Source organism: Cyprinodon tularosa, unplaced genomic scaffold, assembly GCF_016077235.1.
Source record: "Cyprinodon tularosa strain WSP-4 unplaced genomic scaffold, ASM1607723v1 ctg33, whole genome shotgun sequence".
NCBI lineage: Eukaryota > Metazoa > Chordata > Actinopteri > Cyprinodontiformes > Cyprinodontidae > Cyprinodon > Cyprinodon tularosa.
This window is the reverse complement of record NW_024039041.1, coordinates 3054689-3075364: the sequence shown is the minus strand read 5'-3', so window position 1 is coordinate 3075364 and position 20676 is coordinate 3054689. Positions and strand designations below refer to the sequence as shown.

The window sequence follows — 20676 nt, the reverse complement described above, 5'->3', positions numbered from 1 at the left end:
TATAGCAGTATTAACCCTATATTTAATGTATGGCCCTTTGTAAATGAGTGAAAATTCACCAACAAATCAAGGTTGATCACCAAATTTTGCTTTTTGTTTAATAACCAATCAGTTCAAGGGAAGAATGAGTTAAAAACATTAATAAATCCCTCAAATAAATTAACTATTTATGCACAAAATACTATTGGAAACTTTTGAAAACAAACTGAAAATGTTTTCCAAATCTAAATGATCCACAGAGATTTCAGTGTTTGTAGTGAATTTAATATAACAAAGAATTTCTATAAGTTTTACATGTATGTTTTATACAGATAGACTAATCTGAGGTAATATACAAAGAAATGCTCTTGAAGACATGAATACACATGAAACTTTTAAGTAATGCAGCTAAACTGTAAACATAGACTGACATTCTATTTTTTTCCTTTTACAAAAAAATTTAAATAGTACATTTTGAATGAAAATCAAAATTTGTCAGTGTTTAAAACCAAATACAATAAAAAAAAACACATACGTAAAATGATCCAAATAGAGAAGTATCTATATAGACATATAAATATGTATATATAAATCTGTTCCTACATAATAGGCAGTAATGTTTCTTCATTTTAAAAAATAAAGATCATGCCCTTAGTTATTTGCTAAAACCTTTAAGCTTATCCTCAGGCTGTCAAAAATTTAGCAAAATACATAATATTCAGTATCATTTGATGATGCTTTATTCAAAAACTTTAACTTGTTGTGATGGAAACCAAATCTGCCATAACCCAACTTCATAATAAACATGATTTAGGAAGAAAAACTGGCTCATTGTTTATTCATTTAATAACTTGTCTTTTTTTTGCATGTTTCAGCAATGCTTTTTTGTTCTATGGAGCTCCCCTAAAGCTTAAATTAAGAAGGCAGGTAAAATTGTTAAACAATTAATGAATCTTAATTAGATGTAAACATTCCTTTGCTGCATGCAGAGCTAAAAAGCGCTTCTTTGACAAAGGATAAAAAAGATGGCAGAGAAGTTACTGCTCAGTGACGCCTCAATGCAGGATAAACGTGAAATAAGAGCAGTCAGAATGACTCGGCGGAACGTTGAAAAAATAACCTTTATACACTGTACAACGTATGCAGGAATACATTCATGTATTCAAATTCACCCCATGAGTGCAAATAAATTGAAGCTTTGAAATATACATACAGGAACAGTACCTGATCCAAATATGGTCTTTATATTGGAAATCTTTTTACAATAGCTTTGTCTTTAAAAAAAAAAACAGACCCAGGCACATTTAATAAAGTGGAAAAACAGCCACACGAACAACAGTTACCTTCCATCAAACAATTTTTTCTTTAACTCTAGAAAGCTTAACATCAATATCAACTGATTATCTTATCTTAGTTTTTGGGGAGGCTTCATATGATATACTGTACATTGGTGCATTTTAGACTGCACCTAAATGTATGAAAAACTTTCTGATACAAAAATATTGATTTATAATGCAAAAGAAATTGCATTAGAGCAAAATAGTCTATAAACACCAAGGGATAGCTGTGATATATAGACAGTTTATCAATAAATAAGCCATAAACAGGTGCAACAACAAAAAACATATTGCCATAGCTGGACAAGTCCTCCATTTTTACATTCTGGCTTGGCAGCATGTCACTTTTAAGACATATTTTCTGACAGTTTGCTGCCTCTTAGTGGACGGTTCTTTCAGTACAGGAGAGGAGCCTAGCTGATCTTCTGCAGCAGTTTGTCCTCTATTAGCTCAAACTGGACGCTAACGGACATCTCAGCGATGAACTGGTCACACCCCTCCTTGGTCACCTGTTTGCAGTACCGCAGGTCGATGTGACAGATGCTACCACAGCGTTTGAAGTAGGTCAGCGACTGATCAGTGACCCTGTTACAGACTGTGAGGGGTGAGGTAACACAGGAGGGAGAAGATCAACAAAAGGTGAAGGGATCTTTGCAGACAGAGTGCTCTCCATGCTGGTAAGAATGAAAGATGCAATCCTCTAACAAGGAGTGTGGAAGAATTTTTTTTTTTTTTTTTGGTTTATCATTGTTTTTATTGTGGATAGAGGCAACAGAAAGCCAGATCCTTTTCCAGCCTTTTCAAAGTTTCGCTTCTTTGAATCTTTGTAATTATTCCTCTGAATGTAGATCTATTCCAGTTTAGATTGGCGGATTTAGATTAGATTAGATTAGATGAGCTTTTAGATCTCACAGGGGAGAAATTCACTCGTCACCTATTGGCATGGTAATAAAAGAAGGTGCAAACAAGGAGGAAAAAGGTGCATTAAGAAGAATAAACAATATATATATATATATATATATATATATATATATATATATATATATATATATATATATATATATATATATATATATATATATACAGTATATCCAGGTATATACAGTATATCAAGATAAATTTAAAGATTTAAACTCAATTCCTTATTTACATTTGTTTCACATCAATTGTTAGAGATGTCAATAATTACTGAATTTGTTTAGAAAAAAAATAGAAAATATTAAAGTTGAGTAAAATCTGACTAAATATCAGGAAGGTTCTTTATGCTGAGTTTTTGGTTAAAAGGTCTAAAACTATCAAAACGTATTTAATAAAAGCCTGTTTCTCTATTTAAAATGAACTGACCACTGAAATCATTTGAATGCTGCCTGTATTTTAAATCCCAACTTATTACAGCTTTCACATTTTACTGTGCTAATTATTAGCTGCTTACCCTCTAGGTCAATAGCTGCATATCCATTAACCATCATAATGAGAAAATTGTTATTACGAAAATAAATTAGCAAAATGGAAATGTTTCAATTTCGGAGGAACTCAAGTTTCTCAATAAAAGGTTTTTACACATTAATAGCTTGGTTTTTCAGTCGCATCCAAATTATTATAGTTCACAAAACTGCAGTGGAAACATTTTTTTGCATCACTTGAGTCAAGCGTGCTTAATGCCTTGTAAAAAGATGAAGAAAAAGAAGATTGGAAGTAGTTGGAGGATGATGGATTCATGAGGAGACTATTTTTTTCATGAACTTTGTGATGATGAGGACTAGAGCCTCAGTCGAAATATGGATACAGCTCAGATGTTTACATCAGCAGCCATATAGTTTTTAAGATTTATGGCATGCAATTTTAAGTGTATTTCTTTTTTAATAGGAATACTGCAATTGTGAAAATTAGCATTTTTGGAATCAGTACAATTTTATTAACATGGTTTGTGTACATTTGTAAAGGAAGCACAACTACTGTTGTCTATTTTCGTCCACTGTGACACGTGCTGGGTCACTCTTCTAAAGGTCAAACTGATCCCAAAGGGGCTTTTATCTGGTTAAGTTAAGGATTTAACACAGATAAAAGTTTATTTTCAGATATTTCATTTGGGAATCTTCTTGAACAACATTATTGTTTCCTTTCAAACTGTTTCTGGTGTCAAATTTAAAGTGAATTTATTTCTATTAAAACGTTTAGACTTTTCTGGCACATTTGCAGATTTCCCTTTGTGTTTTAGCAGAATTTGAACTAAAAGATTGATATTTCAATACCAATCAAGGGTTGCAGTCTAGTTTTAATTTATGTTTTCTTTAAAGCTTTTTGCACCTTTTTCAAAGAATGCCTGATAGAAAAGATGCATTAATAAAAAGATTTGAGCCTGTATTAGTCAAACACTATATAGATTACATGATACTTTTAACTTCAGCTACAACCAGCTGTCAGACACCATTTGTTTAAAAGATAAATGTCGACATTTTAATCTATACACTGGCTAATAGCACACGTCAATTAGACTCAGTTTTCCAGGATGTGAAGAGAGATTCTGGTACCTGACAGGTTGATGTCAGTGAGGGAGTCTCTGGTAGTTGTCCCTGCGGCAGTAAGGATGTTGACAGACTGGTCGGTGACGTGGTTGCAATAGCTGAGGTCCAGCTTCGACAGAAGAGGCATGTAACGAATGATGAGGCACAGAGAAGTGTCGGTGATGTCCAGTCCAGCCAGACGAAGGTCCTCCACGTTACGCAGCTTGCTCCTGTTATCTAACTGACCTGAGAGAAAATAAAGACACCGTTAACTCTGAAGAAAAAAACTAGATTTGGTGTCGTTCCGTTAAAAAGTGTAGAGGACATTCAGATGGTACTGGGAAACTGATGAGCTGGTACCTGGCCTGTTATCCGTAGGGGGCGACAGTAAGTCTCTCATTTGGGCGTCTTTGAGTCCCTCGACCCACTGAACATCCAGCGTTCGCAGCAGAGGACAGCTAGAAGTGCACAGGGCAGAGACGGCAACCCAGGAGCATCCTGAGAGAAGCAACACACGCAGACCTACAGGGCAGAAAAATGCAGTTACAATTTTTAAAATAAAACAAGTCAATTCGTGTATTTATGTCCAACATTGACACAAATTCTACGAGGTTTTTTGATACATTCAGATTCATAATGATGACACCTCCTCCATTAGCACAGATGTATAGTGGATAGACTTGTTGTATCTCTTAAGGAGAGAAAGCAAACAGCTGAAAATAAAAATACCTTCCCACAATTAAATGGGGCTCATTAGTTTCTACAGACACTCATGCAAAGTCTTGTAATTTCTTCTCTATGATTCCTTAAAAAGCTTAACTAGCTTCTTTTTGGTAAATTTTTTTATCACAACCTGAGACCGTGGGGGGCCTGGAGAGTCATATTTGTTAAGCAATATCTGCAACAAAATGCTATGCAGCTTTATTTTATAGGCACAAAAATTATATTTATTTGGCAACTGCTTGCCATGACAACAGCATATAGTGCTTAGGCTTTTTCAAATTATATATTATAATATCATTGGTTGTAATGGTTGAGTATTATAACAAATCAGTCATTATTACCACTCAAACTAAGACTAAAACTAAGATTGTAGTCAAAAACAACACTGTTCTTCAGGTTAGCTAAAGAACAGATATTCATGGATAGATCATTCTTTAATATCATACCTCTGTATAGGAAAAATAAACGTCCAGTCTAGAACATAATCTTCACCATCATCAGACAGTGATGTCTTTAAAGAGGAAATCAAGTCTAGTGCAGAGTGACAGATATGAACAGTTTTAATTTGATTTACTGTAGGTCAAGGTTCCAGCTAATAATAGTTCAATGGGTCTCATCCCACTGGTACCGAAAAACAATCACTGCTAACACTTGTTTGGTTACTATAAACATACAGGTGCTGGTCATAAAATTAGAATATCATGAAAAAGTAGATTGATTTCAGTAATTCCATTTAAAAAGTGAAACTTGTATATTATATTCATACATTACATACAAACTCATATATTTCAGATGTTTATTTTGTTTAATTTTGATGATTACAAATGACAACAAATGAAAATCTCAAATTCATCATATCAGAAAATTAGAATATTGTGAAAAGGTTCAAAATTGATGGCCCCTGGTGCCACACTCTAATCAGCTAATTAACTCAAACCACCTGCAAAAGCCTTTAAATGGTCTTTCAGTCTAGTTCTATAGGCTACACAATCATGGGGAAGACTGCTGACTTGACAGTTGTCCAAAAGACGACCATCGACACCTTGCACAAGGAGGGCAAGACACAAAAGGTCATCGCTAAAGAGGCTGGCTGTTCACAGAGCTCAGTGTCCAAGCACATTAATAGAGAGGCGAAGGGAAGGAAAAGATGTGGTCGAAAAAAGTGTAAAAGCAAGAGAGATAACCGCACCCTGGAGAGGATTGTGAAACAAAACCCATTCAAAAATGTGGGGGAGATTCACAAAGAGTGGACTGCAGCTGGAGTGAGTGCTTCAAGAACCACCACACACAGACGTATGAAAGACATGGGTTTCTGCTGTCGCATTCCTTGTGTCAAGCCACTCTTGAACCACAGACAGCGTCAGAAGCGTCTTGCCTGGGCTAAAGAGAAACAGGACTGGACTGCTGGTGAGTGGTCCAAAGTCATGTTCTCTGATGAAAGTAAATTTTGCATTTCCTTTGGAAATCAAGGTCCCAGAGTCTGGAGGAAAAGAAGAGAGGCACTTCATCCACGTTGCTTGAAGTCCAGTGTAAAGTTTCCACAGTCAGTGATGGTTTGGGGTGCCATGTCATCTGCTGGTGTTGGTCCATTGTGTTTTCTGAGGTCCAGGGTCAACGCAGCCACATACCAGGAAGTTTTAGAGCACTTCATGCTTCCTGCAGCTGACCAACTTTTTGGAGATGCAGATTTCATTTTCCAACAGGACTTGGCACCTGCACACAGTGCCAAAGCTACCAGTACCTGGTTGAAGGACCATGGTATCCCTGTTCTTAATTGGCCAGCAAACTCTCCTGACCTTAACCCCATAGAAAATCTATGGGGTATTGTGAAGAAGAAGATGCAATACACCAGACCCAACAATTCAGAAGAGCTAAAAGCCACTATTAGAGCAACCTGGGCTATCATAACACCTGAGCAGTGCCACAGACTGATCGACTCCATGCCACGCCGCATTGCTGCAGCAATACAGGCCAAAGGAGGCCCAACTAAATACTGAGTGCTGTACATGCTCATACTTTTCATGTTCATACTTTTCAGTTGGCCAACATTTCTATAAATCCTTTGTTTTTATTGGTCTTCAGTAATATTCTAATTTTCTGATATGATGAATTTGAGATTTTCATTTGTTGTCATTTGTAATCATCAAAATTAAACAAAATAAACATCTGAAATATATGAGTTTGTATGTAATGTATGAATATAATATACAAGTTTCACTTTTTAAATGGAATTACTGAAATCAATCTACTTTTTCATGATATTCTAATTTTATGACCAGCACCTGTAGTTATTATGAATCACTTTTGCTGTTCACGTCGTACAAGTCTGTCATTTGAGTTAATTGGATTGTGTGTGTTTTCCTGGGAAAAAATGGTTCATTAAACAACTGCCAGACATTTCTTCTTTGTTCAGTAATCTTGGATTAAGCTGTTCCTGAAGTCGGTTCTTTTTTTTTTATTTAAAAAAAAAAAAGTCAATTCTTCATGAACTGCGCAGGGTGCAGGATTCCACATCAACTTATTATTGGTATCAGGTTCTAAAATGACAACAGAACAACATAAAGCAGCTCCACTCTCCTTCCATCCTGAAGTGTTCTGCAAAGTCATGAAATTATTTGGCTCTCTGCCCAGGATGACATGCCACAGGGGGGCCAATCCAAAATCATTATAAATTGATAGATTTAGGAACTCTATATTCGTTTTCTGAAAACAGAAAAAGACCTCTTTATTCCTAATGACTTAAGGGTATTGTGGAGGATTTTGTTTAAAATGTGCTGTCCTCATAGCTTACTGTGTCTACATACAGCGGGGACTATACAGTGGACTTTATAGTGAACTCAGTTAACATACTGTTCAAACAGATGACCACTGCTTTTTGCCCTATTGGACATGTAACTCCTCCTGCAACGTGCGGTGCCTACACCATCTTTGTTATTAGTTGCCACTGTGGTGTAGCGACAGCCTATGGCGACAGTGGGCCACATGGACAGCAAATCCTATAATGCTTTACGAGAGCTCTCCGCACAAAGCATTCCAGGATATATCTACCTTTTCTGAGGCCCTTGGCAATTTTCAAAGTACAGCTGAGAGAAAGGTGAGCTTCAATGACTGTCTGAAACCGTAGCTCACCACACATATGCGGCTGAAAGTGCACATTTGCAGAAAAAGAAAGCTAATGGTGTGAGCACGTAGGACGGCCTTTCTAAACATATCAACAGAGTGATTGACAATTAGGAGGATCACTTATTTACTTGATCCACCTGGAAATAAAAGATTGTCCTCTATACCTTTAACTGTCATGCAGAACATGTAGGGATCATAGATTTAAAGTTATAATCCAGAGGACTCTGCTTACCAGGAAGTCTGTTGATGAGCCAGCTGAGCTGTTTTTTGGAGATGTTGGTCCAGCTGAGGTCCAGAGCTACTGGCTGACGCCGGATGATGCCACTCAGCATTAGAGGTGTTATTGACTTACATCTGTTCAGGCTGATATGCTTCCAAAGTCTTTTATCACAGCACCTGGTGGTTTACATGACAGACACGTCCATAAGGTCTCATTGTGTTCCCATTTGGGATTTCTCAGCAGGACAGTTCATCTCATACTCACCATCTGTTCCACGCTCTGCAGACACGCATGCAGACACAGAGATCCCTGTGAGGAAGGTGGCTGAACACCTTCATCCACACCTCTCGCCGCATCACATGGGCCTCCCCCTCGTTTAACGGCAGGGTGTCGGGCGGAGGGCTTATGGGAGGTGGTCGAATGACGTGGCGTTCCATTTGAACGCATTTCGGTGGTGAGCGGCGGGGGAGTGGACGAGGACATAAAGGTGTTATTGGTGTGCTTCTGTTCCAGCTGAGTGGGGAGTACCCGTGCGGCGTCCCGTTTACCTCCCGCCCCCTGTGTCTCAGCCAGTCGCCCAGGTCGCTGCTGCCATTGTTGAGGGGCCATCTTGGCTTCTGTTCATCCGCTTCACTCCCCGGCTCGGCTTTTACAGGACTGCGATTCTGGTTTCCTGAACTGTCTTCTGTTTTCAGCGGCTGCCTGTGGTAGTTTGCCACACTGTGCTCCAGTTTAGGGGCTTTTCGATTCTGAGTTTCTTCTGTTTTGATGGGTTTGCAGTTCTGATTGGTTAAAGAGTCCTCATTTTTGAGCGGCCTGCGATAATGAGCGTTGTTCTCCGTCTTCTCTGCACTAAGCTTCTGGTTGCTCAGAGAATCATCCATCTTGAGCATCTCTTGGCTCAACTCTTTGCTCAGTCCTTTGTTTGGATGACGGCGTCGCTGATGGCGAGCTTTAAGCTGAGAGGAGCTCTTCTCCTGGCCATCTCCTGACTCACTGCTTGGTCCAGCTCTGGGAGAGTTGGAGGACGAAAGGTCGCCTTCTCTGGCAGACGATGTTCTTAAGAGGGGACTTGCAAGTGCCTTGGTTTTGTCGTGTGTCCCGCCATCTTTCTCTTTAACAGCCGGCTCCTCTTCCTCTGTGTCCTCATTTTGCAGCTCGCTGTCATTCTCATTCTTCCTTCTAAAATGCATTCTGTCCAAGGATATGGCATCTTCTTCATGATCCCACTGTCCCTCATCTTCCTCCCTGTGATCATTCTCTGTCTTGATTTGTTGCAAAAGCTTTGGACTAAATTGATCATCTGGTTTTAAAAGCTTTTTCTAAAAAATAAAAGAAAATGTAGAGTTATATTTTAATGTAATCTTAAGTTTACAAATATACTGTATTCTAACAAATTTATATCTAGACTCTTTAACTTTCTTAAATTTTAATTTCCAGAGTTTTGAATTTAGCTTTTTTAAATTTAAATAAAGGTAGGTTATAAACGTACTATGAATGTTACCCCTCCCCGCATATTGCTGCCCACTACATTCTCTTTTATTAACAACATAGAAATGTTTGGCCGTTTTGTCATATTTCTGGTTATTATATTGAATCTAAAGGAACCCTACCTCCAACTTTTATTAGGAAAATACTGGTTTAAATCCACATTAGGGAAGCTGTTGCTGGCCTGTCTGTCAAGCACCTGACTGCAGGCTCTAACCAAACAGATTAAGCTGTAGAAATTAGCTTGTAATACTTTACCACCAAACTGTAAAAAGCAAATGGCAAAAAAATCTAATATTCTTCGAAGTAAATCTATTATATATTGATTTATTTATCAGAAGAATATCTACTAAATGTGATAGATGGCTATAAATTTATATTTCTTACAACTGCTTTAATAAATATCAATTATTTCCGTTATAGTAGCAAAAATGTTACTTCTGTAACAAAGGCAATTGACGCCTGATCAATTATCATTTATTTGTTTTGGGGATTTTAAAAGGCATGCAATAAAAATACTGCAAAGGCTGGACTTATTAATTTCATATTAAGTAACAAAGCCAGGCCTGAAGATCGTACCTTCCTTTTCAACATAGATGGTTCATCGTTTGTGTCAAACAGCTTCCTCTTCTTCCGCAATGGATTATCTTCAAGCCGTGTTCGCGGCAAACTATCCAGAGCCAGCAGCGGCGGACGTTTCTTTGGAGGCTCCTCCTCATTCTTCTTGGAGGAACCTTCCCGCTCCGCTTTCCTTTTCACAGCAGACGTCGTCGTCAGCGTGGGAACGGTTGCTGTAGCTGTCACTACTGGCGGCAGCGGCTCAGGCTCCTCTTTTGAGTCTCGGTTTAACCGTGGTTCTTTGAGCAGAGAGCCGGGCAGGTTCGATGCGTATTTAAATCCTGGCCCCCTTTTTTGCTTTGTGGCCAAAAGGTTGAAACAAAGAGGGTAAAACTTTATTTCTCTGGCTCTGATGTAAGCAGATCAATTCAGCCATTTTAGAAATCCATCAATCTGACATGAATATAATACAGTCCACAGTGATGCTTACTTTCCCAGTCTTCCCTGCATGGTTACACTTTGGACACTCCCAGCAGTTTGGCAGCTCATCATTGACCAATCCGTTTGAGTCTTTAACCTAAATAAAATCAGTGCCATAGATCAGCTATGAAAAGAACAACAACAACAAAAAATACTGTTTATTACCAGACTGAAGCTGATTAATTTACCTTGAGACAGTTTGGATGAACAATCTCATTACAGATGGAGCACTCCATGAGCATAAGGTTAAACTTCTCCTCCTCATCCTCCACAGTGTCCTCCTTTCCAGCTTCTCCACAAACCAGACACACTGCTGTGTGAGGAAGGACAGGCTGCAGAAAACCAAACACAATTCACCCTGTTAAGGTACAACAATCCATACAAAATCAGTCCACCTTTCCGTATTAACATACTGACATTATTTCTCTGTATGCATGCTTCTAGTGAATTTTAGAATCAATAAAAAGGTAACAAAAGCAGAAAGACTATTTTATTATTTGGGTCTGTACAACCACTATTGAAAATTTTCCCCATAAATCTTACCCACACAAGCGTACTCTCACCAACACCCACAGGTGCTTGGATCCGGTTACTTACATACTTGCCAATTTCTATCTTCACCTACCAATTTATACATTTCATATTGAATAATAATACTGTACATACTTCAGTGAGTGTCAAGGTGTTGCTGTTTTGTATCTGTAGTTATATCAGTTGGTTGTGCTGTTCTTTTTACATCTCTATTTGCAGGAGACAGCTGACAGATGAAGTTTTTTTTTTATCTCTCTTCTGTCTCCTTTTTCTTTCACCTTTTCTCCTTTTTTCATATTTTCTCTTCTCATTTCTCTCTCCTCTTCTACCTTTTCAATGTAGTGTCCACATAACATGAATTATTCCCAACATAAATTTTAGTAAAATTATTTCCATATATAAATCAAGCAGAGCACCATAGTAAAGCGATAATGCTCCACTTGTGACAGTAAAATCTGTTGGGCTCTTTCTTGCAATAAGACTACAATTCTTGTTCCCACATTGCCAGTCAGGAAACTATAAACAAACAAACAAAAAACATATATTCTTCAAAAAATCAATAATACTTCTTTAACAGTGTTATTTTGGGAGTCAGAGGCTACAAAGTCTCAGAAACCTGATCTGAACTGCAGACAAAAGCCAGTTTTCAACATATTTCTCTGTCCATGGTACTGAAACACCAACCAGCCCTTCACTGCCGACCATAAGCAGATCAACTACAGCTCCTCTCTATTTTAGATCAGTCACCTCTACATCAAACTATTAACAATAACAGCAATAATAATAATATTTTTTATTACTACTATTAACAGTAAGAATAATAATAAGCAATACCGAACAGTAGCTTTTAACCAATCGCTCTAACATCTGTGTTAATTATTTTTACTATTCCTGTGCTGCTACATAAAGATGATCAAGCTTTCATAAGAGAACATCAAGGATGAAATGGTACTTTGCGGAAACATACAGAGGTAAATAAGTTCTCATGCGGAGATATACAGTAGGTTCCACAAAGGCTCCCTACAAAAACACTAACCCCAAACTAAAAGGTATCTTAACTTCTTAACTTTTCGAGAGAATTTTCTTGACAAAATGCAGAAGCCTTTTTAACAGTTTCTCCAAAAACGTACTTCTTCTCACACCTATTCATTTATAACAACCCAAAGTGGCTTAATTTGAAGGTAATAATGCAGCGATGTTAACTCAAGAGAAGAGTTGATAACAAATTCTCTTACTGCAATGCACTGCCTCATGATGCAGGACTGTTTCATCCGCCCCGGCCCTCCAAATTTCTTCATGTCTTTGCAGAAGTGGCATTCTCCACACTCCGTCCGTAAGCATGCTTCGCACTTTCTGCAGCGCGTTCTTCTTCTCCTGGCACCAGACGTTCCTCGGCTGGCCGACAGCTTGACTGCTGATGCTGGAGATGCTGCCATCTTAGGTTTCGGCCGGTTAGGAGGCCGGGGCTAAAAGGGCAAGAAGAAATAAGTGAAAGATTGATTAACAATAAAAAGACGTTTCATGTCTTTTCAAAGCGTGCTTTTGTTGCAGATTTGATTTAATGCTCACAATAAATCAAACAGAATAAAGTCTCCGAATTTAAACACATCAATATGGTGGGACGCATATTGTATTTTTTTTTATTAATATTTAATATGCAAATGTTTTAATATAATTAAAAAAAATGGATCAGAGAAAATATAAAAGGTACAGTAAAGCCAATTAGTTCACTTTAGTTATGCATTTTTTGCAAAAGTGTTTATATTACATTACATTTTTGCAATTAAAACTACAACATATGCTATTGTGATTTTATGCAATAGGCAGCATAATTTTATATATTCATCTTCTTATTTCATGCATGAATAACATTTAAAAGTGTATTTGTATTTAGTTCCCTGCTTTTAAGAATATCTTTTTGTTCTACTCAGAGCTGCCAAATATATCTGTCAATATTTCACATTCAGAACCTGACTTTTTCTTTCCAATTTTTTTAAAAATAACTTAATCGCATTTAAAAACAGGGTTTTTTTTTTTATCTTACTGCATATTTGCAATTTATTTCAGATCTGGATGTCAGACAAAATTAAAAATGTTCCCACCTAAAATTCCAGTCAAACATGTTGATTTATAAACAGTGTGTGGTTGTAACATTTGAGGATATTTAAGGGGTGTGAATCCATTTGGAACGTGCTGTATAAATGTAAATTTTAAATCCAGATAAAATAAGACAATGTTGGTGTTAAACAGCATTTCTACTTTTTTTTTTTTTTTTTTTTTTTTTTTGCTTTATGTCCCTCCATGATAATATGTGAATAAACAGAAAAGGGAACAAAGAGATGATATGCATTCATACTTATCCACAGATAACAGCCTGACCAAAAGAGGCAGGCATAAACATATTCTCCATGCCTCTTACAGGGCTGAACAGAAGAGCAAACAAATACATATAGAAAAAAAAAAAAGGTCCCTTGAGGCACCTTCCAAATTTAGCCCCTCGCTGCCTTGCATGTTTCTTCTTCAAAGAAAAGCTACACTCACAGCCACATTTCGCACATGCTGCATAAAGAAGGCACATTGTTCTGCCACAACAAGAGCACACAGAATGATAAAGACATGTGTTCCTTATAACCTGTGCTCCATTTGAAACATCTGTGCAATAAAGATTATAAATATTTGACCGTTTTTGTTTCTGGTAGGATGTTTCTCCCTTGCAGGCTCAGAGCCAAAACAACAGCAAAGTGGTGGTTCCTTTAATCAGATGAATACTCCCCACTATCGTGCATGAAACACAGAGCAGGAGAGTGGGCGATTGGGTGGTGGGGGGTGGGGGGGAGTTATAGAGAAATAAGAGCAAGAGGTGAAAAACACTGCAGCTACAGGAGATGAAGCCTGGATTCCTTCAGTTACATCGACAGTGCAGATTTTCCTGGTGTCAGCATAGCAACAGCCACGTCCCGTTCCCTAACAGAACAGTGTATGACACACACACACTTGTAACCAATGAGGACTGTAACTAGAGAGCCTCTATCAGGGAAAGAAAAGGGAGTGCATTCAATTTAAGTACATAGAGATAATTTTACTCAGTGAGCAGGCATGAAACAGACTGACATGGACGTCAGACATAGGGTTGGCAGACAGGATTAATGGGAGGTATTGAGGAAGCAGGAGTAGAGGGGGGGGTTGCAATCTGCCCTGTAGTTTTTTTTTTTTGTTTTGTTCTTTTTTCTTTGCTGTTTTTTGTTTTGTTTTAGGGGGATTCACAAGGATTAACAAGAGGGAGGGACCAGATAACCAAGCCATAGAGATCAGTCCTGAGCCATTGCATCATGACAGATATTTAGATAAATATTAAAAAGCTAGTTATTTCATGATCACAGCAAAAAGTGGGCAGTTAAAACACAAGTTCAAATGGCAAGTGAGGAAACAGATTAATCCCTTCTCCTTTCCTCTCAGCACAATAGCTGATAAAACCAGATCTCTCTATTAAATTTTCTTTGGGAAAATATATATTTGTCAGTTGCAGTTTTCCTATTTTATCATATGATTTATATTTTTTTTTTCAACTGTAAATAGGGCAAGACATATGACCAATTAGCAGTTTAAGCCTCAGTCATTAGAAAAAGAAAAGGAAAAATGGAAAGAAGCTAGATAAATAAAAAAATTACAACCTTTAAAAATCAATACATTTAAACAGGTGAAGGTAGCGGTAGAGATCAAGTTATACCTTTAGAGTAAATGTCTTGAATAAATGAAAAAAAGCCCAAACATTTCAAACTAATAGATGACACTGACTGAACCACTAGTTACTCAGGCTGTTGTTAAAGTTATAGGATCAGAGCCACACTCTCGCCTTAAGCCAACTGACTTTAAAAAAAAGGGGAATCAAATTTGTAAACGGTCACATGACTTGTTCTTTTTGACAGCAAAACAAGATGGACTCGTTCATCAGCACTCAGGGTTTTGTTTCATTCAAATGCGGTCACAGATTTTTAAGTGCGGGTGGGGGGTGTGGCGCTGAGGTGAGCAGTGGAGTAGGGAAATTTTTTCAAAAAAAAAAAAAAGAAAATGTGCAAGCAAGTTATATTACGGTTAAAGCTTGGGTTTATAGCATCTGGTTTAATGATCTCATTCACATTGAAATATCAACAAAATTTAAAATTTTCACAACCTGGTCACTGAATCAGAAATCAATCTGCATCGTAATGCAACCACCAGCCAAATAAAAAAAAAAAAAAAAAACCTGGATCTTCAACAAATCACATTTTATGTGACAAACACTCAAACAGGGAAACTAAAACGAAGGGTAAAATCAAAGACAGAGCACTGAGGGTAGACTGGATTAATGCTTTTGTCTCACAGAAGCTCAATTTCCTCACTGCTCTGTGATGTTCCACGCAGCGTAAACATCAAACATTCCTCCAGTTACCTCGCCGTGCCTGCCTGCAGGGCGTCAGTGTGCTAACCTGCTCAGAGTCTGAGTCGTAGTCCTCATCATCAGCGCTCAGCGACATGGCCATGGCTTGTTTTCAGTTTTCAGATGCCGTCCAGCTCATAGCAAACTGACATGGCTGCAGTCTCCTCCTCCTCCTCCTCCTCCTACTCCTGCTAATGCTGTCAAGCCTACAGCCCTCCCTCCTGCTCCAAAGCTTCACAATACCACAAGCAGATGTAGGAAACACACACACACATTCAAACACACCAAGTCTCCCTCATTATCATGGATATGCTCCCTGGAAGCTGGGGGTGTTGCTGAAAAGCAGAGAGCCAATGGGAGGAAGCCGAGGATCAGAATATGTAATGGGGGGGGTGTACGCCTCCATCCAATAAGCAAAGTACAGCAGCAAAAGTGTTGTCATATTCATTCTGAGCATCATAAGGAGAGGAGAGCCGCCTTGTCCACAACCAATACAGCTTCTCAGGAGAAAAGGCAAACACAAAGAGCCTCTGGGGGATCTGGGTGGGAGCATCCAGAGGCTTGATGAGACCAGCAGAAACTTTACTACACAATATTTATATGACACATGCATCATTTATACATGACATATGCAGAAGGGATGCTTTTCCTGGATAGGAGTGATTTCTATAAGATCTTACCAGCAGATTCAAAGTCAGAAACTCTGCTTTAAATAAGCAGTTCTAAACTTTTATCATTTTAAACAGCTTTAATATAAAATGATTCTAACGGTTGAAAGGATGTGTCTAAATCGGAGTAAATGCCTGCACTGGAGTATCTAAAGAATGGCCGAAAGACCCTGGGGTAGACATCACAACAACTTTCACATTTCACTTGCCCAGAAACAATTTTTACTTGCCCAGTATAATGTTTGATAAATATAGTTCCTAATATTCATTGTTGTATATATATCAATGAAACATGTTTGTTTTTTAAATGTTTTTTGGTAATTCAGTTTACAGGTTCCTGGTGTGTATATGCATGCGTCATATAATGAACTCAAGCCCACATTACCATGTTAACATGCTTTTCAATCCTTCCTGCACATTCTTTTCAAACTAAACTTTGCTTTAAACTGTTGTGTGCTTGGAAAAATATAAATTTTAAAGTTAAAATCTAAAAAACTGACAGGTTAAAAACTTACTTTGCTACTACTCACCAATTTAACATGTTTAGCTCTATAACATTTAAATGCACCACTCCAATGTCTAAGAGGAAAACATTTAATAAACATTTTTTAATGTATGACCTGCATCACTGTACAGAACACTGCCATATGATAGAAATATTTACACTGTGTGCATACAGTTATTATTATTATTTTTCCTGACTGATCATTTTTATTCTAACTAGTATTAAAGTATAGATTAAATTCATCATCCAGCTGCTGCTCTGCAGAATTCCCTCCCCAAGCGCTGAATCACGGCATCTAGCGGAAAATCACACGGCTTTTTCAAATCACACAAGAATGTGTAGAAAACAACAAAAATGGCGCCAGCAACGCTTGTGGGTCGTTTTCAGCAAATGTCAGTGATTTTAAAGTAATTTTGAGAGATAAATATTTTTTTTTGCGATCATTGAATTTGCCCGCCGGGCAAATGAAATTTGTACTCTCCAGACAATAAAAACTACTTGCCACAGGCGATCGGGCAATAATTAACATCAAGCCCTGCCTTTAGGTCAAAGTTATTCCACAAAAATTTGATAAACTTTTAGCCAGGAGGTTTATCTTGTTTAACTGGAAAAAATAATCCATCATTCATTCTTAATCTGTTGGAATTAAGAATTATGAAATGTTCAAATGGAAAAGATAAGATTTGAGATGAAAAGCAAAACTGATACTTTCTATGACATATGCCCCCCCTTTAAAGATTACTACCATAAGTAAAACTAAGTCAATGCAAATGTCTAAACATATCACCCCCCCACCCCCTTATTTTATTTATTTTTGTTTGCTTTTTCCTTTATTATGGTTCTGGAATGTACTCTCTTCCATATGTTCAAATACTTGTTCAACTGAGGTCTGTGTGCACGTATGTTTAAAAGGAAACAATAAAACGATTATAAAAAACAAAAAAATAAAAAGCAGAAAAATGTGCCATGTTTACACTTCATTTAAAGTCTGAGCAGTAATGAGCAGTAACAGTCATTTCTGTCTGTACTTCTTAGCATGGTGTTAAATGGTTGTGCTTTGACATACACTTTACACTTTAGCCACATTCATCCAGTCACTCTGGTAAAAACCACTCATTCATTCACTGGTACACAGATAAGTAGGCATCTTGGGGTTGAGTGCCTTGCCCAGGGGCACTTTGACAGGTGACAAGAGGAAGCCAACATCATTTTCCACGCATCACCATCGCTGTTAATCTGTGACTCCATGCGTGCCCATCTCACAGCCGATGTGAAAAACATGGTGAAACAAATGGACGCTGTGCTTGCTGTTATTCCGGGAGGTCTGACAAAGGAATTTCAACTGCTCGACATCGGTGTGAACCGGCCGTTCAAAGTAAGGCTGCGAGCGGCGTTGGAGCGTTGGATGACCGACGGAGACCACAGTTTCACGAAAAGTGGAAGGCAGCGCCGACAGCGAAGAAGGGGAAATTGGCATGTCTGATTTAGTGCAGCTGTTTAATTCAGAAACAGGATGATGACTTCGATGGGTTTGATTAATACTTTGTAATAAATACATGAATAAAACACAATCATACTCAGTTTTGCTCCCGCTCTATTTTTAAATACGCAGTAGAGGTATTTAAACGTAGTAGAGGATATGTACCGGTATATAAAACCCGCGCCCTATAGTCCGGTGCGCCTTATGTGTGTGTTAAATATAGTAATGGCACACATAACTGAGACTGCGCCTTTTAGTGCGGTGCGCCTTATGGTCGTGAAAATATGGTACTATCATGAAACCAAACAGCAGGACCTAAAGATTCCTTAGCTGATTCCCAAGCTGACACAGATCTAGCAAAGTTTTTCCTCTTTGCAGCTAATTTATCAGTGAAAGAATCCCAACATAACATAAAAGAAAATTTAGATCCAGTGCTCCATGGAAGCCCTCCTAGAAACAGTGAATTATGCTTTGATATTTGACCACCAGTGGATGCAAAAGGAGCTCCTCCATTTCAGCCCTTCCTCCTGAATGCAGTAGCAGTTCGCTCAACACACATGAGATAAAGTTATCTTTGTAAGGACTGGAAACTGAATCAATGAATGCTCTCTAAAACATTTATTTCCTTCTTCTTACCTTTAACTCCTTCTTAGGCCACAACACAACAGGCACCCCGGTGATCGCCAACTTTGGGTCATCGTCAGCGTGTTCCCTCAGGACAAGCTAAACAACCAATGAGGAAAGAAGACTGTAAACATGTCTGCTCCATTGAGCCTATAACATTGTGATGTCTCTTTTTACATTTGTTACCTTCATGTCATCCAGGAGCGCCTGAGGACTCTCTATTCCCACCGGAACACATTTTTTATTTTCAGGGAGAGACTCCAGCTTCTCCACCAGCGTCCTGAGCCCGATCAGCTCATGCTGCGTCAGATGAGTCCACCTGCTCTGAGGATCGGAGCCTGGAGAATCTGAGGGGGTTTTGGGGAAATCTATAGAGGAGGAGCTAGGATTACAGCTGTCCTCCGAGTCGACAGATAAAACCGTTTTGAGCAGTGGGGTCTTGATGTTGTCAGGCGAGCAGGCGCCATCTCCAGCTGGCCTGTCAGTTTTTTCTTCATGGCTGTCCCTGACTTGTGGTCCACAGGAGTCCTCATTTATGTCCTGACTCCTGGAGTCTGAAGAGGGGCTCTCTGTCTTTGTCTTTGTCTCATAGTCTAAAAAATATATATATATATGTCTCAAGCCTTTTACTCACTAAATCGTTTAGATCCTCAAAGATATTTTAGAACCACAGAAAGTTTAAGGTCATTATGTATTTTGAAGGAGTCGATGGGTATCAATAAGTGTAACAATGCTGATTTAGTCCAAAATAGTTATTTGTTAATTAACCTTGAGTATTAAATTCAAAGGATGACATTTTACACGCTTAACTACAATTAAATGTAATCACAACTCGATGGTCATTGTGTAAAACCTCCTATCTGAAGGATTCTCACAATTAAAGTTGCTCATATTCAGTCTTTCAAACCAATGTTCTCTGTTGTGACCTAAAGTAAGCTGATAAAAAAACACTTTCAATCTGGTTCATTTAGTGCAGTTCAAAGTCAGCGACCGCTATTTTTAAATTAAGAGCTTTTAAATTCTAAACCTAACATTTAATATAAGCTAGAAAAAGCTGTTTCGGAGAAACATCAAAGTGGGAATGCTTTTGCTGAATGAAAAAAGCTGAAATTACCTGAAGAACATATGAAAATGTGATAGGAAGTCATCAGAAACTTCAAACTGCAGAAAACAATTGAATCATCTGAAGATTTTGTAGGGTAGAATCATTTGGCAGTAAAATGGCAGAAACAAACTCATCTTAAAAGCTGCACAGCCAAACCATACATGATATCAAAAAATGTCTTGAATGTGGGCACTAGAAGGGTCTTAATATAATGTCTCCCAAGTTTCTAGAAAAATGTATAAAGAAATTTTGAAGGGGGGTTTACCTACTTTCCAGAAACATGTCAGGCGTGTTATGAATTAGCAGCAAACAGAAAAGCTTAATTCCTGTCCAGAAACAGAGCAGAATGAAGCCAAAGTTCACAACATAGGCTGAAAAGTATGAAATTAGCTGAAGTAGAAAAGAAATTACAAAGAAAAACTTTAATCTTATCTGGTTGAAGAAAAAAGTAGTTGCTTAAGGATGGGAAGTAAAATGTTGAGGACGATGGTATTGAATAAGTATTAACATTTTGAAATCATATGTGGAAATGTCAAGACTTGGCAAAACAATTGGAAAATTATTTAAAATGTGTCGGTTGATCAGCATAAAGAAAACAGTGCAATCCTTACAGGATTGAAAATCTACAAACCTATGTGCAAGACTGACCATGAGAAGCACAGGAAGGACAGAGAGAGAAGCTTATGGAAAGAGAGCTAATACCACTTAAGGAGCTGAATTTATAAAAAAAAACTAACCTGCATGATACTAGCCGCTGTGGTGATGAAAGCACCGTTGGCAGGCTTAGGCTGCATGTTACGAGGTTAGCAGATGCTTTATTACAGTGTAAATCTTAGAGCCTTATTAAGAAATGTAAACTGAGGTGTGTGGTCAACAGGCCTTGGTAGTGTAATTTGAAGAAATTGGTTGACTTTGGGTCATAGCTACAAGCCAT

General features: G+C 38.0%; 1 protein-coding gene across 2 annotated transcripts in view; it reads right to left on the bottom strand.

Annotated features, from left to right (window-relative positions):
- Positions 1-1081: 1081 nt before the first annotated feature.
- Positions 1082-20676, bottom strand: part of LOC119789003 (lysine-specific demethylase 2B) — a 35490-nt gene continuing 15895 nt past the window's right edge. Inside the window, exons 11-21 of one of the 2 annotated variants that reach the window (XM_038293736.1) lie at positions 18824-19230; positions 18650-18736; positions 12179-12409; positions 10601-10744; positions 10423-10509; positions 9954-10298; positions 8151-9208; positions 7899-8062; positions 4181-4342; positions 3848-4066; positions 1082-1911 (exon numbers count right to left, since the gene is read on the bottom strand). In XM_038293736.1, coding sequence (XP_038149664.1) covers positions 1730-1911; positions 3848-4066; positions 4181-4342; positions 7899-8062; positions 8151-9208; positions 9954-10298; positions 10423-10509; positions 10601-10744; positions 12179-12409; positions 18650-18736; positions 18824-19230 — 3086 coding nt within the window. In that variant the 3' untranslated portion in view covers positions 1082-1729. The remainder of the gene's footprint in view (positions 1912-3847; positions 4067-4180; positions 4343-7898; positions 8063-8150; positions 9209-9953; positions 10299-10422; positions 10510-10600; positions 10745-12178; positions 12410-18649; positions 18737-18823; positions 19231-20676) is intronic. The other variant, XM_038293737.1, reaches the window with a different exon arrangement.